General features: G+C 41.5%; 1 protein-coding gene across 2 annotated transcripts in view; it reads right to left on the reverse strand.

Annotated features, from left to right (window-relative positions):
• The window catches only part of CAMKK1 (calcium/calmodulin dependent protein kinase kinase 1), a 159443-nt gene that overhangs the window by 99359 nt on the left and 35924 nt on the right, over nt 1–24160 (reverse strand). Inside the window, exons 1-2 of one of the 2 annotated variants that reach the window (XM_032786977.2) lie at nt 3490–3579; nt 1142–1711 (exon numbers count right to left, since the gene is read on the reverse strand). In XM_032786977.2, the coding sequence (XP_032642868.1) occupies nt 1142–1609 (468 nt within the window). In that variant the 5' untranslated portion in view covers nt 1610–1711; nt 3490–3579. Of the gene's footprint in view, nt 1–1141; nt 1712–3489; nt 3580–24160 lie in introns of those variants that run through there. The other variant, XM_032786975.2, reaches the window with a different exon arrangement.

The following is a 24160-nucleotide window of genomic DNA, read 5'->3' on the forward strand; positions in this document are numbered from 1 at the left end:
TGAAAAAAATCCTCACCAGCTCTAGAGCTGACTCTTTGGAAATCTAGTCTTAAGAAAACTACCAATGGTCTTGTGTATCCTGGAATCTCACACATTAGGGAAGGAAAAGATCAGTACCTCTTTACCTCCTTCCAGTCAGGATTGTTTTCCAGTACTCTGTCCAGAATAGCTTTCGATGGTCTGAGTGAAGTTGTAAGTGCTATTCTGAGAGCGGGTTACACAGCTTACAAAAGGAATACAGGCCTTTCATTATGCAGAGCTTTCAAAGAAAACCCTATCAAAGTTTCAACGTTGTCTGTGAGCACTTCCTGTATTATTCAAGCGCTATACAGCTTGCTTTATCACCGTGGACTGCTGCATGCCTTATTTTATTCAGTGAGCTCTGAGGTGTGAAATAGGACTGTGTAATCTGCACATTCACAATGCTGTTTGGTGGGGCTCTTGGGGAAACACTGTGTGAGGAACTTGTTTCTACCTGAGGAATTATTTCTGAAAGTCAATAAAAATGTAAAAAAATCAGGAGAGGGAGATCACAATATATTTACACTTCACGTGAAATTAAATCATGTCTCCAATAACCACAACCTCATTCACGTGGCATGATGGGAAATGCCTGATCTCCACGTGCATAAACCCATAAAATAATCATGACAAAGCTGCCACAGCAGATAAACTTCTTGAGAGCACATGCGGTAAAAAAATCCAAGGAAATTCATTTGAAACCAGCCTTACTGCTACTCATTAAAAAAAAGAATGGGATACCAGATTTAGCCTGCTGAGCTGCTGCTTTTACTATTCAACTGGAATAGTTATAAGGAAGGCATTAACTTCAATGGGACAACTCATGTGCTGAGCACATGCTTACGTAGCTTACTGAATCATGACCTAGATGATCAGATGGTCCATTTACAATAGAAGTAAAGACTGCTTGAAGGCACAGACATATACAAGTTGCTTACCTATGTTACAACCTATGCTACAAGTTGCTTATAATAGCTTATTATTGTTTTTAGGCATTTCTGCATAAGTTAAATTTACTGCCTCTGAAACTATTGGCTTTGGACGCTAAAGTTTCCTATCAGCAGGCAGAAAAGACAGCATAATACCTTGGCATCATCATTACAGCAGAAAAGAAACCTACCTCAGAATCTGAGACGGCGATCCGGTTGGACTCTATCGTTGGTCTCCTCACTATATGCGGCGAGATATGTGTTAAAGGTCCTGTTGCATAAGGACCATAGCCTGGAGCATTGGTAGAAGCCAGGTAGCTTCCTGTAGGTCTTTCTTGAAGAGACAACTTTCGGCTGGATAGAACAGGCCTAGTGGGACCTTTCTTTGGAACATTCATCTGATGAACATCCTCTGGGTCTTGTGAAGGTAAAGATTCATTTGTTACCATGTCACTATGGTCCCCATTCCTCTGCATGTCCGCTACACTGTCAGAAAAGACTGTGTCATTCTCTTCTATTGCTTCCTGAACATTTTGGTCATCTATATTAGGCCCAACAGCAACATCTATGGCTGCTACTCTCTCTGCCAGGTCAGTTTGAGTGTCTTTGCAGCATGTGTCTGCACCTTCATCAGTGGTGTCGGCTGGAGAATCTCCCATAACTGGGTGTGGTTCTCAAGATCTCAGATGACACTGCAGACAGCTGTGGTCTTAGAGCTCATGGAAAACATGTGACATGAAGGACGTTCTCCACATGGATCTCTAGAAGGAAACACAATGAAAGATTACTGAGTGATGGCATCAGCTAAGCAAGGATGTAGCCAAAACCTCCAGTAGCAGGCATGTGAAAAAGACTCGAAGAAAATGAAGGCAGAATGTCAGCAGGGAGCCATAAGTTAAAGCAAAACCAATCAACAAACTAGTTACAAAACATTTACAAGTGATAAAGGCAGAATTTCATCAGTTAATCTGGAAGTCAGCTAAAAGATACTTCTGTTTTTCATATCTAGATCAACAGATAGTGTTAGTTTCTAATACTGGAAGGAGGAAATTAGTACAGCCTCTTAAAAGAATAATGACGGGGATGAAAAGCCAAATATCTGATCTTGTTTTAAATCACATTTATAGGTATAGCATGTCACAATTTCAGGGCAACTGCACCACTATTTCCTCCTGTGTGGTCTGTGAGAGCACCCCTTTAAAGATTTCTGGCTCCCAGCCTTCGCCTCTCCTAGAGGGAGATCCACATCTCTCTTCTGACAGAGATTTTCAAGGCAGCAGTGCTCTCAGATCTACACTCTGATATCCCCCACAGGCCAGTCTGCCTAAAGGCCAGCATCTGTGCTTTGCTTTCTCTCCATGGACTTTGCCAGCGGTTACAAGTTACCACATAGTTCCTTCTAAGCAAGCACATTTATTATTAAAGTAGCAGCATTTAAAAAAAAGAATATAAAAAAAATAAAAGAACCTACACACATGCTAAATAGCTTATCAGTGATCATCTCCAATTCCAACATATGGCTCAACTTGGTTTTCCATGTGATTACAAGAAAAGCCTCAAGTCAGTTTAAACTCAGGTTATTTATCCAAGCACCCTTTCCTTGTTTGCTGGTCTCTGGAGACTTTAGTCTGAACCAGAATATTAGAGCCTCCCCGAGAGGTGATACCTTCTGGAGATGTTAAAGCTGAATGATTTGCTCTAATTGTCCCCTACTGTTTTCACTTCCTGGAGGACCTGTGTTCATCCTCCCCTGATGGACTGCATGCGACATCTGACCCACAATGATACATAAACCATTCATAAACTTAATACAATATGGTCTCCCAAAGATATTGCAAGAGGTTGCCCTATCTATCACACAGCATGGAACATGGAAAAACACACATTGTGAACCAACCATTCTTACAGAGTACATCAAATCCATAGCCACATAGGACTTCACGACAATCACTACACTGTCCATCTTAGTGCCTGAGAAGTTAGATCTCACAACCTCCTGCTGGGAAAAAGCCTACCCACCTGCACTAAAGGGAACTCTCTGTGACATTCCCATCTGGTGTTATCTGGACCGGTGAACTGCTAGATCACTCCAATCCTTGATTCTGGGAGCCAGCCTGACCCTGCTCTGCTGTGAGAACCCCCCCACTCCTGGGCTGTTCACACACAGCCTCTGTCATGTCAGCTGCTCCCAGCTACTTGCAGCTGAATGACACTAGCCAATATCTGTGGTCCCAGACACAACCCTAGGAACCTCCATCTTCCAGTGTCCATTTATGCCCACTGGACGTTTCAAGATTATATAAATTCATCAATTTAACAAAGGAATTGATATGTACCAGGCTTGTTATCACATGCTTTAAACCAAACACACTGCTTCAGGTAGAATAAACAAACAGATTTATTAACTACAAAGATTGACTTCTAATCACTTAAAATCTAAGCATAACAAGTCAGAGTTGGTCAAATGAAATAAAAGCAAAAAGCATTCTAAGCTGATCTTAACACTTTCAATGCCCTTTCAAACTTAGATGCTTCTCACCACAGGCTGGCTGGTTGCTCTTCAGCCAGGTTCTCCCCTTTGATCAGCACTTCAGTCGCTTGGTGTGGTGTCTGTAGATGTAGGTGGAAGAGAGAGGAAGAGCATGGCAAACCTCTCTCCTTCTTATCATGTCCTTTCTCCCCTCTTGATTTTACCTTCCCTTCAGAGTCAGGTGAGCATTACCTCATCGCAGTCCTAAACTGACCAAAGGAAGGGGAGTGACTCACTCCAGAGTCCAACAGATCCTTTTTTGTTGCCTAGGCCAGCGTCCTTTGTTCCTGTGAGGCTGGGCTGGTTTTGTCCCATGCATGCCCTGATGAGATGTGAACTGCCCCTCTGCTTCTGCAGAGTTTTTGCATGGGCTTGCTTTAAGCCATGAGGACGCATTTTCAACCTCATAACTATATACATGAAATTACAACCTATAACATAACACTACTATAACAACGATTACTATGATATTACCATAACAACAATGCTCAGTACATCACGAACCTTCCGATGACACCCATCATGACAAACTTTGCATTAGATACCGCACAATCATATTATAAGGATGAACATGGGGGTGTAAGGTGTTCCCACGAGGTACAGAACGTCACACTCTCCTTTTGCTGTTAGCAGTACAGGGACAACGATACACAGTTAAACCTTGCTGATTCCAGTCACTAAGAGGCAGTCACACATACATGTCCAATTCATTACAATAGAATCAACATAAAAGTTTTTTAAAATGTACAAAAGGACTAATACATGAGCTGCAGTGTAAATATGTGACAGAGTTGCTCTCTAATACATTCTGAAAGGGTGATGAAAAAGGGTGAAATTAGCTATCTGATGGATACATTAACTTAACCACCAACTATCTAAGACTATAAAAAAAGCTGATTGGTCCAGGAAAGCAAATGATCATATATAATATACAGCTGTCACCTACTAATCATCTCTGACAACACAGTGCTGCAGGACATATACATCTGAATCCCTTAACTGGATTTTTTGTCTAGTTAGTCCTAGCATTTCTCTCTTACCCTGGATTATGTTTAGAGAAGTACAAAAATGCAAGAATAATACTAGCCTGCTTGAGTCTTTTACGCATATGTTGAGTTATTAATTATTGTCATACACTGGTTCTGATGTCACCTACGCCAGTCTGACTCCAGCTCAAATGGAATTACTTGTGATTCACACCAGTTTGTAAATCAAGATCAGAAGCAGTCTACTGCCTTCAGTCCAGGCAGACACAGGACTTTGCTGTAGATCATGGGGATTCTGTGCACAGATCAAAGGAAGGTCCTGGCCCTAAGCATTCAATAAATGCACAATTAAAAATAATGAAGCTGAACCCTGCTGCAAAGAGGCTGTGAAGAGGGTTTAAGAGAAAAACTGCATGAGCAGGTAAGGATATGGGGTCTAGTTTTGCCCTTATTTACATCTACGAAACCTCATGGACTTCAACAAGGTTTTATGGGTGTAAGCAAGGGAAGAATTTGGCCTACAATCTTAACTCCAGATCACATCTGATCACATGCCAACAGGTAAGAATTTTCATGCTTTGTTAGCACACTAAATGTCACAGAATGGAACGAAGCAAAACTGAACAATTTTCCCCTTGCAGTAACACTGTTCTCCCTCCCATGCATAATCATTCCCTGCTCTCTCTGCAGTTTAACTAAGTGACAAAAATGTCACAGTCATTAGAAGCTGCAGTCAAATGGCAGATCAGTTTTAAAATCTTATATTAAAACTATATTGAACTATCTAGCCCCAAAGCATGAATTCCCTTCAGAGAATAGGGATGCTCACAGAGTAAGGAGCGAGAGAGAAATTTCTGATACTCCCACCAAGAACCCATTAATGCTCCATCAACTGTAAGTGTACAATCTGGATGAGCTTTCCAGAGAGGAATGCTGCCTTCACACTAAACATAAATGTTTACATACAGATTTGGCTAATTCCTGTTCACGTAGAGCATAGGGCTGTGGACCCTGCCGCCCTGTGACTGCACCAGTAATTCTGAAGCAGCTCTGTTAGTGCTCTGTGGCCTGGAGATGGGAAGCCTGTGAAGAACTCCTGTCCAAAGCTTGTATGCTTAGGCTTTGCACTGGAGTCAAGAGTTTTGGCCCCTAGAGTGTAGAAACTGGCCTTTATCACAGCATAGGAAGGAGATGGATTCCCATGAATTAGTGAAGTCATTAAGTCAAGGAAGAGACAGATCCATCCCACACACAATTTGTTACCAGGTTGTCTCTGACAGGCTCAGTGTTAAGATGCAGCAGCAACAGATGCAGCTCTGGACAGAGACGCATACCATGCAAACTGATCTACTCACACTGTTTGTGCACGCTCCAGCTTCAGCATTTACTTCAGATCAGAACAAAAGAAGCCTCAAACCATTTAATCTGATGTACAAAAGGGTTATCTGAAAGCATAATTAATCACCATTCCAGAATTCCAACCGATTTCATCCTCCACTGAGGATTAGCTTGACAATTTAAACATGGCTTTGATTTTTTTGTTAAAAAGAAATCAGGTTGTTCCAAAACACAAGCCATTTCCTTCAGAGGCAATAGCCCATGGTCACTTACAATTCACCTTGCTCCCTAAAGAGTATCAGTTAAAAAGAAACAAACCCAGAACAGCAGTAAATGCTCCAAAGCTTTTTGCTGCTGCTGCTTATTGTAGGTTTTGGGGGCATTTGCTTTTGGGGCATTTCTCAGGCTGGCAGTTAAAATACACGGACTGTCTGGCAGAAGTGATAGCTCAGTCTATTGCACAAATTCCCCACCCCCCGCTGCCGTGCAGCTGGGGTGTCTAACCCTTCCCCCACTACCTGGAAAGACCCTAGTGCACTTGGACTGGCTGTATGAAACATATTAAATAGTAATAGCTGGGTTACACTGTGGTTACTCTTTCATACCCTCAGGCCAAGTGCCTCAGTATCTCAGTCTTTCAGAAAGAAACTCCCTGCATGCTCTCTGTATACAAAACAGACACGTCTTATTATTTTAGACTAAGAAAACAACAAAACAAGAAAGAACAAATGGAAAATTTCCATGAAAGAGGGCAGTGTGCGCATCTCCTCTGTAGCAATCTGTGCTGGACTGAATACAAAATGGCTGTCAGTTTCTGCTGGCAACATGCTTCTTAAGAGATTTAAAGATCTAGTACATAGACATTGACTTCTAAGAATTGTAAAATAAAACTAAGTGTTTTTTGGGGGGGAGAGGGGGGTTAAATTTATCCTTCCAGTGTATTAAATGACTTCTTTACAAAAAAATAAAACCCCACAAGTTTGTCACACAGGGGCTAATACAGAGATCATTCGGTGTTCCAGAGCCAATCACTGGGACAATCTAGGAAAGAACCTTGCCAGGAACCCCATATCCCACCTTGCACACTAACATAGTCACTTCTGCAGCAGGTCTCTGCAAGAATTTAGGACTAAGGAGTGTAGGTGTGTTGACCATGAACAGAATTATGGCCAGAGGGCCCCAGGCACAATGTGGAAATGCATGGCCCAAACCACATATATCCAGGGGTTTGTGTGTGCTAGTCCTCCCTGCATCCAACAGGAGCAGAAAACAGTGGGCTTACTGTGCACATGGCTCAGCATTAAGGCACATACATTGCAAATGAGGATTTCTTCCTTCTTTCCCACTGTTTTAGTGTGCAAGCCCTTTTGCTTAAACCTGGCTCACAATCTCAGAGCTGAGCTCCAAGGCATTTTTAGAGATATTGCCACTCTATACAGAATAATGATTAATAAAATGTTACATTCATACAGTCCGTCATGCCAAAAGATCCCAAAGCGCTTTACATATTATACAAACACTACTGTCAGTAGCCTACTGACTTCAATGGGACTCTACTCACAGTACTGGAAGCCCCAGACTGTAAGCACTTGGGGCAGGTACTGTCTATTATGTGTTTATACAGTTCCTAGCACAACCTTGATCTGATCTTGGTTGCAGCCTCTAGGCGCTAGTGTAATGCAAATAGTAATAAGCCATACGAGGCTTTACATACACAGAACACCAAGGTAAACAATCAGATTCTGTAGATATCACTCTATAAGTGGGCAGAATTCAATGGAAAATGAGTTTGTCTCTACATTAGGGTTTGTTTGTTTTGATTTTTGATATGATATTTATATCTCTGCCACAGAATTCTAACAATTCTTAAGAGGTTGGTTCAACAACAACCTTATAGAAAGGTTCTTATTCGCTATTCAATTCTCCAAAAATAGGAAGTATCAAAACAACTGATTTCAGGATAAGCAAACAAAATACCCATCCACTCTCATTTTACACTTTGTAATTATACAAGACCCAGCACCAAAGAGCAAGTATTTCCCTGAAGCACAATCTACAGTGGACAGAGCCCCAAGTCTGGAAAACTTGTCAGGCATAACATTACTGCCTCTTATAAGGAAGATTCTGAATAGCAACCCAGAGCCAGCACCTCAAGTGAAACAAAGCTGAATCACACAGTCACTATCTATAAACCATATCCTGCATCTGTGGGCAGGGTGCTTTAGACATGGTCATCTGTCTGATGCCAACCAAAGTGAAACATCTGTCTTAGATCAAAGGATTATGCTGCAGACATGAACCAAAGATACAAATAAGTTAATATGAGCCGAATTAATTTACTTACTGATATCTTATTTTTTATTTTTCACTTTAAACGGAGCTATTCCCCTGCAGCACGTAGACCATCACTTTCAAGTTGATGTTTTTGTGCAGCTTTGCCATTTATTTTTCAAATGGTTGCACGTTTTCCAGATATGCTCTGCACAGAGCACAGTATGAAATATACATTTATAAATAATGTGTATCTGAAAAAGGTCTCTCTGTACTGTATGTGGAAGCCAGAGGAGGATGAATTTAGTTTTGCTGCTCTATAAAGTACTTGCAAACACTGGTTGAAATGAAAATCACAAAATTTGCTTCAATGTTTGGTTCATTCCCTTGGTTCATTTGGTTCATTTTCTTATTTAGATGATGGATGGATAAATTTGTGATTAGGACACTTGGAACTCCAGAGATCTGGGTTCATTTCCTAGCTCTGCTATAGACTACCCAAGCGACCTTGGGTAAGTCACTTAGTATCTTTTTGTGTCTCTGATCCCCAATGTTTGTCTTTTCTATTTAGGTTGTAAGCTCTCTGGAGGAGAGACTGTCTCTTAGTAAGTAAAAGCAGCAGAGAATCCTGTGGCACCTTATAGACTAACAGACGTTTTGGATCATGAGCTTTCGTGGGTGAACACCCACTTCATCAGATGAAGTGGGTATTCACCCACGAAAGCTCATGAAGAATTTTACAGATTCAGACTAACACGGCTACCCCTCTGATTCTTAGTAAGTATTTATACAGTGCCTAGCATTTTGACACCTGATGTACATTGTCAAACAAATAATGATTAATAACAATAACAAGTGCAAATATTTGCTCTCTCCGAGTTTGGGGGCTGATTTTCATGATGCATTAAGCACTCACTCTCTGGAAATCAGGCCCTATTAAGAGATCTCAAGTTGAGCAATCAAAATCTCTAGCTACTTTTGAAAATAATGGCCTTCAATGCTATCTGGTACATGGCAGTACCTCCTTGCTTCTAAAACCACCTGCTAATATAGGGCAGCAATAAGAGATGCCATTACTGGGCTTCAAAAATATACCCAGGGTATGCTATTCTGAAACATGCCCCATAACATCTATCTAGCCACATACGATTCTTATCACTGTAGTATCTAAGCACAGCAGCCATAGAGTTAAACCGTCTTTTCTGCAAAGAATTCTAAGCTCCAAAGCTATTATTTGTTTCCTCATGTCTAGCTGCTTCCCAAGCAACACAGTGCCTGAACAAAAGGTCGCCTACCATCTCCTTCTTCACCAGAGATATTGCAGGAGGATGCATGAAGGAATCCGTCTTTGTAGAAGTTAATTTGCTTCTGAGCATCTGCAAAAAGAGCCCCACAGCAACTCTTAGCCTCAGGGCAGCCAAAGCTGAATGAATACAAACGACCAGAGGCTATAGCAAGGAATGGCCAAAAGAGAAAGAATGCTGGCAACGCTTGCAGAGATGACCAAGACAGACATACACTATAATCTCTCTGGGTTTTGCTTAATGTTTGGATAATACCGAGTAGAGAGGCCTGGATCCCTGGGTGGAGTCCCGAGGTATTACCACATAACAAATACATAATAATAACGTATTGTTTGGATCATCAGTATATGTCAGCCTCCTCCTCCCTCGGGTTTGTTTAATACTCTGTTTTATAGAACACTCTCTTGTTATTTGAGCAGATAACTTGCCTTCCTGTGCAGTCACATGATCTTGCTATTGTAACACTTGTCTGTCTTCTTCCCTTAATCCCCCCCCCCTTTTTTTTTTTTAACTGTTTATGATCCTCGCTTATCATGCCATGGTTGAATATTAGATTGTAAGAGGAAAAATCTTCATCTATTTCAGAATGCTCTAAATATTAACTAGTGAATGGAGGAGACCAGAAGGATGGTCTGTGGTTATGACCCTGCACTGGAACTCAAAATATGTGGGTTCAGTTCCTCATTCTGCCACAGACTCCTTGTGAGATCTTGGGAAAATCACCTAATCACTCTGTGTGACAACTGTCCATTTGTAAAATGGCAATACTACTACCTCCTTTTTCTGCCTTGACTATTAGACTGTAGGCTCTTTGGGGGCAGAGACCATCTCTTACTATGTGCTTGTATAACATCTAGCACAATGGGGGCAGATCTCAGTTGTGGTCACTAGATGGTACTGTATCACAAGTAAGAATAAATAATATTAAGAATAATATGAATATTAAGAATAATTAATAACAAATTAATAAGCTCTCTTTTGTAGCAAGCCAGGATGCTGAACTTAACACTCAAATGCACCACAGCCAAAACAAAAGAAAATAAACATCTTTTGCTTAGTATATGTCAGGGATAGGCAACCTGCAGTATGCAAGCTGATTTTCAGTGGCACTCACACTGCCCGGGTACTGGCCATTGATTCAGGGGGCTCTGCATTTTAATTGAATTTCAAATGAAGCTTCTTAAACTTTTTAAAAACCTTATTTACTTTACATACAACAATAGTTTAGTTATATATTATAGACTTATAGAAAGAGACCTTCTAAAAACATTAAAATGTATTACTGGCACGCGAAACCTTAAATTAGAGTGAATAAATGAAGACTNAGAAGATTATGGAAAGAGTCTTATTTGTAGCTTGAAAGGAAAGGAGAGAGAAATGCACAGCAATGAAAGTCGTTTCATGTGCATATATTTGCATGAATAAACAGTGCACAAGGAGTCTGCTTCCTGTTTTTAACAAGGGCTTTGTTACAATTCTAGATAGTCCCTGTTGTTTGCATTGTGGCTCAAGTGGGACCTATTGTGGGATCTCATCAAAGGTTTCCTGAAAGTCAGGAAAAGCTGCTAAAGGAGCAATAGTTACTATCAGACTAAACTGTGACCCTGACCAAAGGAAAACAAATGTAACAAACAACATTTGGGTTTTCTTCTGAGACAATAGAAGAAATTAATGACCTGATTATCAGAAGTGCTGAGCACCCTTACATCCCCCTGAAGTCAACAAAAGTGCTCAGCACCTCTGAAAATCAGGCAATAAGTAACTTACCCAAAGTCACTCAGAAGGATTTGGTATGAGATGTGAGTCGTCCTTTGTTCTGAACACTAGGCCATCCATGTCTCTCTCCTAAACACCCTATCCGGTAGAGATGACCAACACAGACATACAGCCGGGACTTTATGTATATGCCAACCTGCTCCATTACAAATACATTTAGCATTTTTGTAATAATCCTTTTTTTTTTTTTTTCTGAGAATGACAAAATTTGCAGCAGGCCATAGGACAAGCTAAAGGGAACTAGCACAATAACCATGTGCGGGTTGTTTTTGTTGTTGTTGGGGGGGGAGGTTTGCTTTAAAATAATAGAAGAGATCAGAGTCAATAAACTATAATGATTAAAGTATTTTTAAGTCTTAATAGTGAAGTATCTTGACCCACCTAATTCAACAGCAAAGTAACAAGTGAAGACACTACACTCTATTCGGGATTCAAAATACTGAGCAAGTTTCCTTTAACTATGGCTTTTCAAACATCTGTGCCAATAGGAAGCTAAACAGCAAACAAAAATAAAAAATACTTGGATTGTTTCCAGGTAAATAAATAAATGGATTAGTGTCAGGCATGATATTTTCTTGTGTTCTCTGTAATGATGTCTTGAAATTGCCCTAAAAAGGGCATGCAAGGACAAATGAACGGAAAAAGGGCAACCACTGGAATTGGAACTTAAGAAGTAGTTTCCAAAAATTGGGCCTGATGATCCCACAGAGTGGAAAAATTGCCTTTGACTTCAACTGGAGCAGGATCAGGCCCATAGGACACTCAACAAATTATCTCTGAAACACTGCAAAAACATCATGGCCTTTCAGTAACAGTGTGGTAATCAGGGTGCACCCTCTCGGAATCAGCACAGGGCAGAAGATTATGGAAAGAGTCTTATTTGTAGCTTGAAAGGAAAGGAGAGAGAAATGCACAGCAATGAAAGTCGTTTCATGTGCATATATTTGCATGAATAAACAGTGCACAAGGAGTCTGCTTCCTGTTTTTAACAAGGGCTTTGTTACAATTCTAGATAGTCCCTGTTGTTTGCATTGTGGCTCAAGTGGGACCTATTGTGGGATCTCATCAAAGGTTTCCTGAAAGTCAGGAAAAGCTGCTAAAGGAGCAATAGTTACTATCAGACTAAACTGTGACCCTGACCAAAGGAAAACAAATGTAACAAACAACATTTGGGTTTTCTTCTGAGACAATAGAAGAAATTAATGACCTGATTATCAGAAGTGCTGAGCACCCTTACATCCCCCTGAAGTCAACAAAAGTGCTCAGCACCTCTGAAAATCAGGCAATAAGTAACTTACCCAAAGTCACTCAGAAGGATTTGGTACGAGATGTGAGTCTTATTGCTGGCTGTATCCCCACTCTCACATACTGGACAATATGTACAGTAGTTTGCATTAATGGCTATGTCATAGGCCAGAGGTCGGCAACCTTTCAGAAGTGCTGTGCCGAGTCTTCATTTATTCACTCTAAATTAAGGTTTCGCGTGCCAGTAATACATTTTAACATTTTTAGAAGGTCTCTTTCTATAAGTCTATAATATATAACTAAACTATTGTTGTATGATATGTAATTAAGTTTTTAAAAAGTTTAAGAAGCTTCATTTGAAATTAAAATAAAATGCAGAGCCCCCTGGACCAGTGGCCAGGAACCGAGCAGTATAAGTGCCACTGAAAATCAGCTCTCATGCTGCCTTTGGCACACATGCCATAGGTTGCCTATCCCTGTTTTAGGCATTAAACCAGATTCATGAAACCACAGGATTATCCACTTAATTACAGATGCACTGTTTTTCTACATACTAATCATAACAGAGCCCCCACGGCCCCCATGTGGGATACTCCCACACAAGGAACAAGAAGTTTCACTAAGTTGCCTGTGTGGAGTTTCTTGCACATTCTTCATGGCAAAATGTGGACAAATTCTCTGTCTCCTCCAGCCCCATCAGGGAAGCACTTTTGGGGCCCAATCTTGACATCACTGGGCCACTCATCAGGCCGTAAAAGAGAGGGACTTCAACATAGCAAGCTGACCTTTCCAGCGAAGCCGTTCTCTGAAGCACTTCTCAAAGCTCAGCCGCTCTTTTAAAATAAGAATTTTAGTAATCTGTTGCCATAGCAATGCTTCCTTACCCTTGATAACAAATACTCCAGCACGTAGCTTCTATAAACTCTGCCTACCACCCCCTTCTCCCAGTCTAGCATTATCCTCTCTCTCTCTCCACTTTTTGTTCTTCTTACTTATCTGTCATTTAAAACAATTAACACAATAAGTTGCTAGGAAGCAGCGCTTTTCAGTCATTTCACACGCAACTGCCTAACTTGCAGCAGTGCCTAGTACCTGCAGCTCTTCGCTGACTTCAACTGCAGTTGCAGGCACTGGTCACCTCTGAAAAGCCAAGTGATTTCAATTCCCAAAACTGCAGTGATGAAGCTGTATATTCCCCTCAGAGTACAGACAGCTTCTCACCTCTCAACTTTCACATCTAGAGTGGATTTTATAAAGTTGTCATTGTTTCTTTCTACTACCCAATCTGTCTGTCTGACTTCCCCTGTTGTCTTTTGTCTTATACTTAAAATGTAAACTCTTTGGGCCAGGGTTTTGTACAGCACCTAGCACAATGGTGTCCTGGTCCATGACTAGGGCTTCTAGGTGCTATGGTAATAATAAACAAATAAAGAAAGAAAGAACTAAAATAAGCAAGAGTGCATTCAGCCACAAGTTATTGGGCTCAGTAGTGTTCATTTACGAGTAGAGAAGAATAATTCCCTCTCAAAGAAATTACTGTGTGACATTCTCTAATCTGTGCTATACAGGAGGTCAGACATGATGTTGATCATAATGGACTTAAAATCTATAACTCTGAATTATTTTCCAGTAGCTGATTAAGATTAATGACACTCTTAAGAAAACTATTTATGGCTTTCCTTTCACCAGTTTGGTTCAACAATATAGCCCTATTTTGTGGCTTCCTGTTTTTGAAGTTATGGGCCATTGCATTTCAGTGGGAATTCTCATTTACATAACCATCATTCTCAAATGACCTAACAGTGTTTTACAGATGTTAACCCTGAAGACCTCTAGGCTGGACAGTGGGCAAGAACAATCATTTTACCGAATGGGAAATAGGGCAGAGAGTCTTACTAAAGTCCTGGTACAGCCAGGTCCAGAACACAAAAATTTCTGACTCTCAGTCAGAACACCCCAGCCTATTGTAGAATTGTTGGTTACAACTGTCTTCACTGGAGGGGAATGGACAAATGGGACACCTGCACTTACATTGTCCCCTGGACCATCCGCCACTCTCAAGACTGCAGGAGGAACTTAGACCAGGCTGTCCAGATGGTGTCTGCTTAATTGGTAAACTAATCTTAACCATGCCTGTAGAGGGCAAAGATGCAATCTTGCATACAAGGTTACATAAGCCAATGCTGCTCTCTGACCCTGCAATCTGAGGCTCATTTTGGCCTGAGGGGGAGACACAGATTATAAATAGTTCAGAACCTCTCTTGAGGAAGAAAGACCTTCGCTACCAGTAGTGCTGGAACTAAGAGTGTTACCACACCCCCTGGCTTGAAGTAGTAATAACAAACACCAAATACGTGGTTTTCATGGTTTCCATCAGCACCCACACTGTAAAAATTCTTTTAGCACCCATCTTTGCTATTGTAGAACAGAGCAAGGCCCTGATAAATTCCAGTCGCTGTGTGAGAACCAGTGTTGACTTGTCTTTGTTCAGCGTAAGTCCTAGAGCGTCAAAAAGAGAGAGAATGAACTGGAAATGTGCAACGACCTGATGATGGGATGTGCCACAACATGTGATGGTGGCAGACCAGGTGCCAGATCTTGCCAGGGCTTAGGCCTCAGCCAAACACTGACAATTTCATTGCTGGAAACCAGTCTGTTTCACCTGTGTGTTAGTACAGCTAAGGTGGCTTTTGAACATATAACAATGTGTTTAGTATGTAGACATTATGAAGTGCTTGTAAGTTGCTGAATGCTTTAGTCTTACTTATAATATTTTCATTACATGCTATAATATTTAAGTTTTTGCATATGACTGTAAAAAATAAAACTGTGAATTCAGTCAGGAGTGATCATCTTCAAGCCACCAAGGTCTATTATAACTAACTGGGCCATTGTGGGACATCACAACACAAAGACTTTGTTAATTATCCCTTCACACCCAGAAAGAGGCTACCTGCAAAAGGGCTCATCCCATCAACCTGAATTCTGGAAGAAGGAAATAAAAACAGCAGACAAGAAAATGTGTCATCTCTCTTCTGGTGTTTGGACTCTCATGGGGCTGGAACTATGAAATAGAAGAGAGATTCCCCAAGGTCAACTTGGGTTAGCCATGAAAGACATTCAGAGCTGCCAGATTAGTACAAATTTGTCACCTTTTAAAACCACAGATTTCAACTCATCTGTGGATATGTGCTTGCCTGCTTTAAACCTTGTAATAACTCTCTAATTTCTTTGTCCTAGTTGATAAATCTTTAGTTAATTTAATGATTGGCTACAAACCTTATCTTTGGTGAGATATTTAAGGTACAGATTGACACGGGGTGAGTCTCTTGGGACTGGGACCGGGACCGGGACCAACCTGAATATTATGTGATCTTTGGTGTCTTGCCACCAATTATCACTAAATCCTGCTTGCCTGGGTAGTAAAAGAGACTGGAATGCCCAAGGGAACTGTCTGTAACTCCACAGTAAGACTGTTATAGTGTTTCAGAAGTTCACATTTGTTACTGAGTTGATGAAGTCTAATTATAGTCTACCAGTTTGGGATCATTGCCCTATTTCTTGGCACTCACAGTCGTGAGCCACTCCAGGCAGTGTGACACCCCACGCTAGCCAGTCATCTAGGTGAAGGACGATGTGTATATTTGTCCTCCTGAAGAATGGCACCTCTACTGCCACACATTTTGGGAGGACATGTGGGTCTGATGCTAGGCCAAAAGGGAAGAACAGTATACTGATATTGCCTGCCCACTGCCATGAATCTGGGAAACTTCCTGTGATTTGGTAGAACTGTGATTTGGAAGTAAGCATTGCAAAGATTGAGGGCAGCAAATCTGTGATCCAGAAAGGGAAGTTTAGATGATATGGAGGCTATGCAGAAGCTAACATACTTGATTAACACGTTGAGACTGCAAAGGTCCAAAATGGACCTTAGACCACACTTAGACTTGAGGAGTAGAAAATATTTCGAATAAAATCCCTTTCTTTGAAACTGAAGGGAGACTTCTTCCACAGGTCCTTCAGCTTTTAACGCAAGCTGAACCTGAATCTTTTGAGCAAGCAGATACTTAGTGATGCATACCTGAAAAGGGATGGGGACGGTGAGTGGGAAGGGGAGATGGAGAGAAACTGGACTGGATATTCCAGTCTCTGGATACTTAGGGCCCACTTGTCCATGGTTATGGACTCCCACACATCCAAAAAGTGCGACAGTCTTTTCCCAAATGGAGAGATGATAGTGAATGGATTGTGAATCACTGGTTTGCTGTCATCACAGGAATAGTCAAAAATTGGATTTCCCTACAGATACCTGAAAATGGGCCTGCTGGTTGGAGACAAAGCTGGAGCTCTGAGGTCTGTGCCTTCTTTTCAGTAATTCCACTTGACTGGGTGGGTAGAAAGGTTGTCTATAGCAATGCTGGGAATGAAGAGTCTTGTGTTCTCTCTTCTTGGTTATAGGGCCATAAAGCTTTAAGAAGTAAAGAAAGGGTCACTCCAAATTTTTTGAACAAATGCCATGTTTCATTAGTCTCATCTGAAAATAGAAAACCACCACCAAAGGGAAGGACCGCTATAGTCTGTTGTATGTTGGGCATGTGATTGGGTCCACTACTCACCGCTAGGATGATGCCTCCTCCTGGTCACTCAGGGATATAGCTCATGAGGTCAATGCCGCTTCCTATGGTTGCACGCCATCTCTACGACTCTCCCTCTGGGTCTTTAGATTCTTTCTCGCTCTTCAGGCTGCTGCGGCCTCTTCGTGACTCATCCCTCCAGCCAGGTAACCAAATGATTTCCCCTTCTGGGGTTGGAAAGTCTTTTCCTACAGACAAGCTCAGGCAGTCTTCCTATTCACTGCCTTGTAGTGCAACTCCCTCAGTAGCTAGCAGGGGAACCCGAGCCTGCTCTCTACTCCAGTTCTGGCTCAGGGATCTTCTAGATGTTCCCTCTTAGACCTTATTGCCTTTCCCTGAGCCCTGTCCTACCTTCCTGGCTTTGCCCCCATCTGTGTTTGCCAGCCCAAATGCATCTCCCCTCTCTCAGGGAGTGATTGCAGACTTTCCCAGCAACTTCCTCAGCTTCTAATTTCCTGTCTTTATAAATCCCAGCCCAAATCTTGGGTTAATTAGCCCTCTTCTCAGTCTGCATTAACCCTTTCAGGACAAGTGTGGTGGAAGATAAGCCTCTTTTACAGCTTGAATGGCTCCTATCAGTCTTATGGGTCCTTTTGCAAGGAACTCCAGGAGAGGAAGACCAACCTTTCCTCATTCCTGGAGGGTAGATGGAGTCCAAAAGTCTGTCTGAAGCCTGCACCATGGTAGATGACTGCATGTAGGCAGAGCAATCCAGGGCCGGTGTCAGTACCGAGGCAGGCCTCACTGCCTGCTCCAGGAGGTGCTGTTTGAGACACAGATATGTGGAGATCAGAATGCGCTTCCTGAAGGACCAGCAGATACTACACATCTCTGGGACACAATAAACAACAAGTGTGCAGTCACTATTAGGAATGGACACCCCACACAAAGGCCGGAGAGTGCTGAATGCCCCCCACTGCTCAGCACTGCCACTAACCACACTAACCCAACAAAAGCAGAAAAGAGAAAACTAAAACAGTAAATAAAACCCAACTATTTACAGGATTATCAGCTAACTGTGGCACAGAAGAGACCATAAGAAAACCACATGGGGAGTTCAGATTCAGGTCATGAGTGGTAAGAAGGAACTGAGTGGGTACAGGGCAGCGCCGCCCTTATACAGCCTCAAGAAGGGCCATAGGAGGCATAGGGGATGTGTGCGCCCCTTCCCACGTGGTACTGCTGTGGAAAGTTTTTCTAGCTCTTGCACACTGGGCACACATACACCTGAGTGGAATACACATTTGCATCCCTTCGAAGAATATATTTCTTTGCTCTATTTTTTCCAGCTTCATTTCTATAAAAACATAGTTGGCAGCAATTTTTGTATAATCATTTTTTATTGTTTCCCGTCTAGTCAGTTATGCTACTCACATGTTTAAAGTTAAGCATGTGTGTTCATCTTCTCAGGATCATGGCCTTAAGGCCAGATTTTCAAAGGTATTTAGATGTTGCAGTGCTCAGTGCTGCAGATTAAGGCACCTAACTTCAGTTTTCTAAAGGGATTTAGGCACTAAAAACCAGTGGAATTTAGGGTCCTAAGTGTTTAAACCCCTTTTGAAAATGAGACTTAGATTCCTACATAAGGCATTACAATGCTGAGCATCATAACGCCTAATACCTTTAAAAACCTGGGCCCTACTCACTTCCCTTGTTGTTCTTATGCATCTTTCACAGAGCAGCAAGGTAAAGAAAAAACATTTTTCAAACAGAAAAACATGATTTTAGAAACCATAAAAATCAGCAGAACTACACCTGCAGAGCAATCCCTGACCTCTGCACTCCATCACTTTTAGCAGGAGCAGTATTACAGTAGCACCTAGTGGCCTCAATCAAAATTGTGCTAGCTGCTGTACAAATACATAGTGAGAGACTGTCCCCGTGCCAAAGAACTAATAGTCTAAATAGATAATAATGGAGAGGGAAGCAGAAGCAGAGAGAGGGGAAGTGACTTCCCCAAGGTCACGTAGTCTTTAGAAGAGAACTCAGGTATTCATATCCTGAGTCCCAGTCAAATGTCTTATCCACAATGCCTATTTAGGAAGCAAGAGCACCCAAGATGTATTAGTGTCTCCTAATGGGTATAAAGTTCAGGCTAATTTCTTTGGACAGACACTGATGTTGCCAGGATAAGTTATTTCATCTCCCATTCTATATAACATCTTATCACATTCTTATCTGCAGGTCTTGATTTAACTGTTATCATCCCTCCCACATTCCCTCTTTCTTAGCCTATTTTAATTTTGTTCTTTTATACAAGATTTTTTAATAGCTCATCCCTGCATATAAGATTCTGGGAGTGTCAAGAAATGGAAGTATTATTTCTAAAAATGAATGAGATGTGAGTCATCTGATGAATAAGCACATTGGAGCTGATAGTCTCATTCAGTCTATGTGCAAGCCCAGATCATTGCATTATCTAAATCACTTGTCCATTTTATATGCTAATGCACCAGCGCTCTGGGGCTGGGAACAGGCTCCCATTTCACAGACCCTAGGGTAATTGCTGCTGATCTCATTAGGCTGAGATAGGCAGCACACTCCTTGAAATCTATATTACAGAAGATGTGGACATTTATATAAATGGCTGTATTTATTAGGTCCAAAAGTCAACTTCAGAGACACATCAGATGTCATCCAATATTTGGTTTAAGAGCCACATCAGCACATGGTCCTGAAAGTCACCTCTATTATCACCAAACCATTTCAGACTCAGAAAACAGAGGCCTTCATCCTGCAAACAAATCTGCCCAGGCAGACCCTCATCCCCTCAGAGCACCCCACTTAAAGTCAGTGGGATATACGCAGTTGTAAGATCGAGGCCAAAGCACTTAGAGGCCACATAAAACATGGGAGTTCAACTTCTAAGCACTAACATTTAAAAATTAAGCTTGGACATGCTGTGCATCACACAGTAAACAAAGAAGGGTACATGGGGTCTGATGGGGAGAATTAGCCTGTATGACATGGTTCACTGTGCAGTGCACAATAAGTAGGTGGGGTGGTTAATTTCTCCAGTTTAGTTTAGTGTTGCAGCAAAAATGCATTTAAAAAAAAGAAAACATTGTGAAATAAAGTTAGAGTCAGATGATTCTGGGGCAACTGTCATAGTAGGTTAATATTAAGGCAGGATTCTTTGGACCAGATTTTCAGAAAAGCTCAGCACCTCAATTTGCTGAGCTCTTCTGAAAATCTGGCCTTTGAAACTGACCAGGCCTTTAAGTTTCTGTCTTGATCCAGAAAAAGAATGGAAATTTCTGATTAGGGAGTAAGCTTCCAATGTGCCAGTGTCAGGCTGGTTACATTAACAGACAATAATAATACTTGACTCTTTTCCTCCAAAGTTCTGAAATCACTTTACAAAAGGCGCAAATGTCTCTATCCGTCCCATTTTAGAGAGGAGGGAAACCGATTCACGGTGAGAGCCAGTGACTTGTCTACCGTCACACAGCGACTCGGTGACTAGAGCATTAGTTAGCACTCTCATGCTCTTGGATCAGGATGTTGCAAGTCTCAGCCCTGCACTGGAACTTGGGCTCAAGCCCATTGCCAACACTGGAGTACTAAGGGGCCGCTTTATTGCGATAGTGCCTTTCTTTGGATAAAATGTCAAACCAAAGGTCTTTTTTTGTCCTTCTCTTCTGGCCATCCACATGGAAGTAAAAGATCCTAAGCACTTTTTACCCCATCAAAAGCCATATCTTCATTACAAAAATTAGCTGTTACTTATATGTGCAGCTGCAAGCAAAGTGAAGGATAAATGAGGTTCGGCACCATTTTCAGTAATCATTGTTAAACGGGCAGGTGTCACAACCCCCACAATGTACCAACAACATGGTCTGAATTTAGGCTCTTCAGCACAGTGCTCTACTACTTGAGCTAAGTTTAGTAGATGGGAGCAGGAATAAACACCTATCATCTGAGGATCAGCCACTGAGGCGGGACATGTAACACACTGTTCAGTGCGTTACACAAGATTTAGCGGACAGGTCAAAGTCACCAGCATATTATTGATATTTTCTTCAACGTTAATCATGTCTGATGTGCTATAAAAGTCCCAGTGAAGAAGGAAAAACAAAACATTTATTGTTATCACAAGGCATTTGGGCTGTAATTAATTTAACACAGCTGCAAACCACTTCCTCCTCTCTCATTCACACTAAAGAGACCTTTTAACATAACCTCAATGAAAGGGCAATTATCATCTCTCTTGATACAGTCATAATGCCATAAGATCTGTCAAGTTCCCCACTGGGATAACCCCTTTACGTTTCTATCTCCTTCCAAGTCATTCTTGCTCAAGTGCCAAGTCAATACTATACGAACACTGGCAGCGTCAAAGTTTCCTTGCCATTGCATAAGGGAGTTAACGACTTCCAGTAGGATTACATAACTAGCAGAATTCCACTGTACTTTGAATTGGTGCTTCTGGCAATAGTGAAATATGAACCCAACAGACAAGAAGCTGCACCTTGAGAAGAGAGGCTCGCGGAAAGGAGCTTAATTCTTTCTGGTTTTGTTAATTCCGCAGTCTTCTAGACTGTTGCTAATGTCAAGGAGAGTCTAAAACCATGAAAGGGCAGAAGAGGAATCACACAAGCAGTTAAGAGAAATATCATAAAGGAGGCAATAGACTTCTGGTTTCAGAATAAATGATCATACCCCAATGCAACCTTCCTTTCCAGGTTGGGAAATCAATGGAAAAATACTTCTAAAAAGAGAGCAAGTATTTTGGGTCTGTAGTTGGAGCCCTCAGCCTGTTCCCACTTGAAATCAATGGCAAAACTCCCAGTGAGGCTATAACACAGGTACATACTTAGCATCCAAAAGAGAAGAGAAAACAACCACATTTAAGAGAGATTCACTGATCACCAGGAAAACTTCAAATCCCTGAACCTGTCATCACCATTAGGGCCAGCTCTGTTCCTGATTTAGAGTCCTCTGGCTTTAAGGGGTATGTCTGGCCCTTTGTCTTGAGGTAATCAGCAGCAATTCAAGGGAGACCTCTGCAGTCACTCACATAAAAAATATCTAATATTGGTAAAGTGAAATCATCCTGTTCTGTTACTGTTGGTCTTAGCACACAGGAGTTGGTTGTATAGCGTGGCCTCTTGCATCTCTGATGACCACAGCATAAAGGAAACATTGGCTTTGTCCATGCTGGCCAAAAACAATAGGTTGGGAGAGAGTGAATTATAACAGAAGCCAAACTATGTCAAACTTTTGTTCAAGTCCAGGTTACTTCTAGTCAGTGAGCCAGATTCTCAGCAGGTGTACACTGACATGGCTCTACTGAAGTCAGCTGAGCAATGCCATAGTAATGCATGAATTTAACAAGATTTGAACTCCATCAATATAGGACACACTATATTTTACCTCAAACGTGTGGATTGTGCTTCATGGTTTTCGGCCACACTTCCATGGTCGGTGTGATGGGATCTTTGCAGGTAAGTGTCACTCTCATGATGGTTTTTCACTCCCTTCTCCCATGCTTCCTTTTAAATAACTTCAGGTCATGGCTCCAGTTTAATTTAAGGCCTGGTCTACACTACAAATTTACATCAACCTAAATCAACTTGTTTCAGCATAGTTTTGCACACATCGATGCCTAAATCTGTCTCCTGCTGACATACACACCCCGCTTCATTGACACAATAATACCACCACCCCAAACAATGCAGAGCTGAAGTTAACCTGCCTCTGTGGACACAGTGCAAGTGTAGACACTGAATTACCTTTGTCAACCCTAACAGTCCTCCAGCAGTTGTCACACAATGCCCCATCTATGTGACAGCAGTTGCTCTAATCAAAAGTTTGAACTCCACTGATCACAAATACTGGAAGCCCCCTCTCCCTTTTCAAACCATAGCATACTTCTGAAATGGTTTATCCTGGCTGCCCACCTTGGCAAGCACAGCTACTAGCCCATCTTTGCAAGCATCCACGCAGAGAGCTACCAAACATGCTCCTGCCTGCTGCAGGTCAGACGAAATGGATTTCCTCGCTCTGTGGGAAGAAGAGGCATACAGACATCTACATGCAGATTGCACTGGGGATGCCAACCTAAGGTACAGTAGGATGAGACTCAATGCCTGGTGAAAGCCAAGAAACTCTGGCAGGAATATCAAAAGATGTGGGTTGACAACAAAGGTCATAATAACTTCAAGACATCAAAAGTAGTGTTACAACACATCTCTGCTATGATGCATACAGAAAAGTGCAATCTAATTATGGCTTGGGAGGCAGAGAGTTGTGATTACTGTTCCTAATTCCTGCAGTTAACACAAAGGAGCCCCAACCCAGCTGGCCTCTAGGAGCTACCAATAAAAATGTTAAATTGAAAAAAAACAAAAAAACTTTGCCCCTAAATGGCCTGATCCTAAGCTCAATGAAGTCAGTGGAAAAATGTCCTTAACTTCAATGGGCTTTGGACCAGACCCATAACATCATCACAAGCAGAGAAGAGCTATTTGCAAAGATAATCATTTGTAAAAGTAGCCATTTAAAAAATATTTCCAATAGCAGAATGCCAAGGCATTTTCACCAGCCAGAAAAATTTAATATTTTTTAACCAGGGAAGTGCTCACTCAGATAGTATGGTAAACTCTAAAATACCCTAAAATAAAGAGAGACGGACAGAGAAGATATATACTGAAGCCAATCTTTGGAGCAATACCACTTTTGCTTAGATGGGAAACTATAAACTCAGAGTAAACTTAACTCTTGTGGGAATGGGCACAACAAACATTTATCAATTGTTAAAACAAACCTAATCAGGTTCTCACCCTGCAAAAGAGCATTAGGTTTCTAATATATACATTGTCCATCAGCAGAGAAATAATTGGCAGGAGTTCCACATTTGCAGTAAGATACTGTTTACAGTCTCAGTGTTTAAAGTGCAAACAAAGAGACAGTGTCACTGTCAAGAAAAGAGTTTGGCAAAAATTTAAGTTTTAGAAAAACAAATCTTTTAGTAGTATTATTTACTGACTATCACTCATAGAAATGTTTGCATGGGGGACACATGGGCTGCATGCATCACTATTCTGAGTATGGGAAGAGAAAAGGCTTCCATCCCTTTGCAGCCTTAACTCCATTCATGTGCAGCCTTGACTCTATCTCCTAT

This window comes from Chelonoidis abingdonii, chromosome 20, assembly GCF_003597395.2.
Source record: "Chelonoidis abingdonii isolate Lonesome George chromosome 20, CheloAbing_2.0, whole genome shotgun sequence".
NCBI lineage: Eukaryota > Metazoa > Chordata > Testudines > Testudinidae > Chelonoidis > Chelonoidis abingdonii.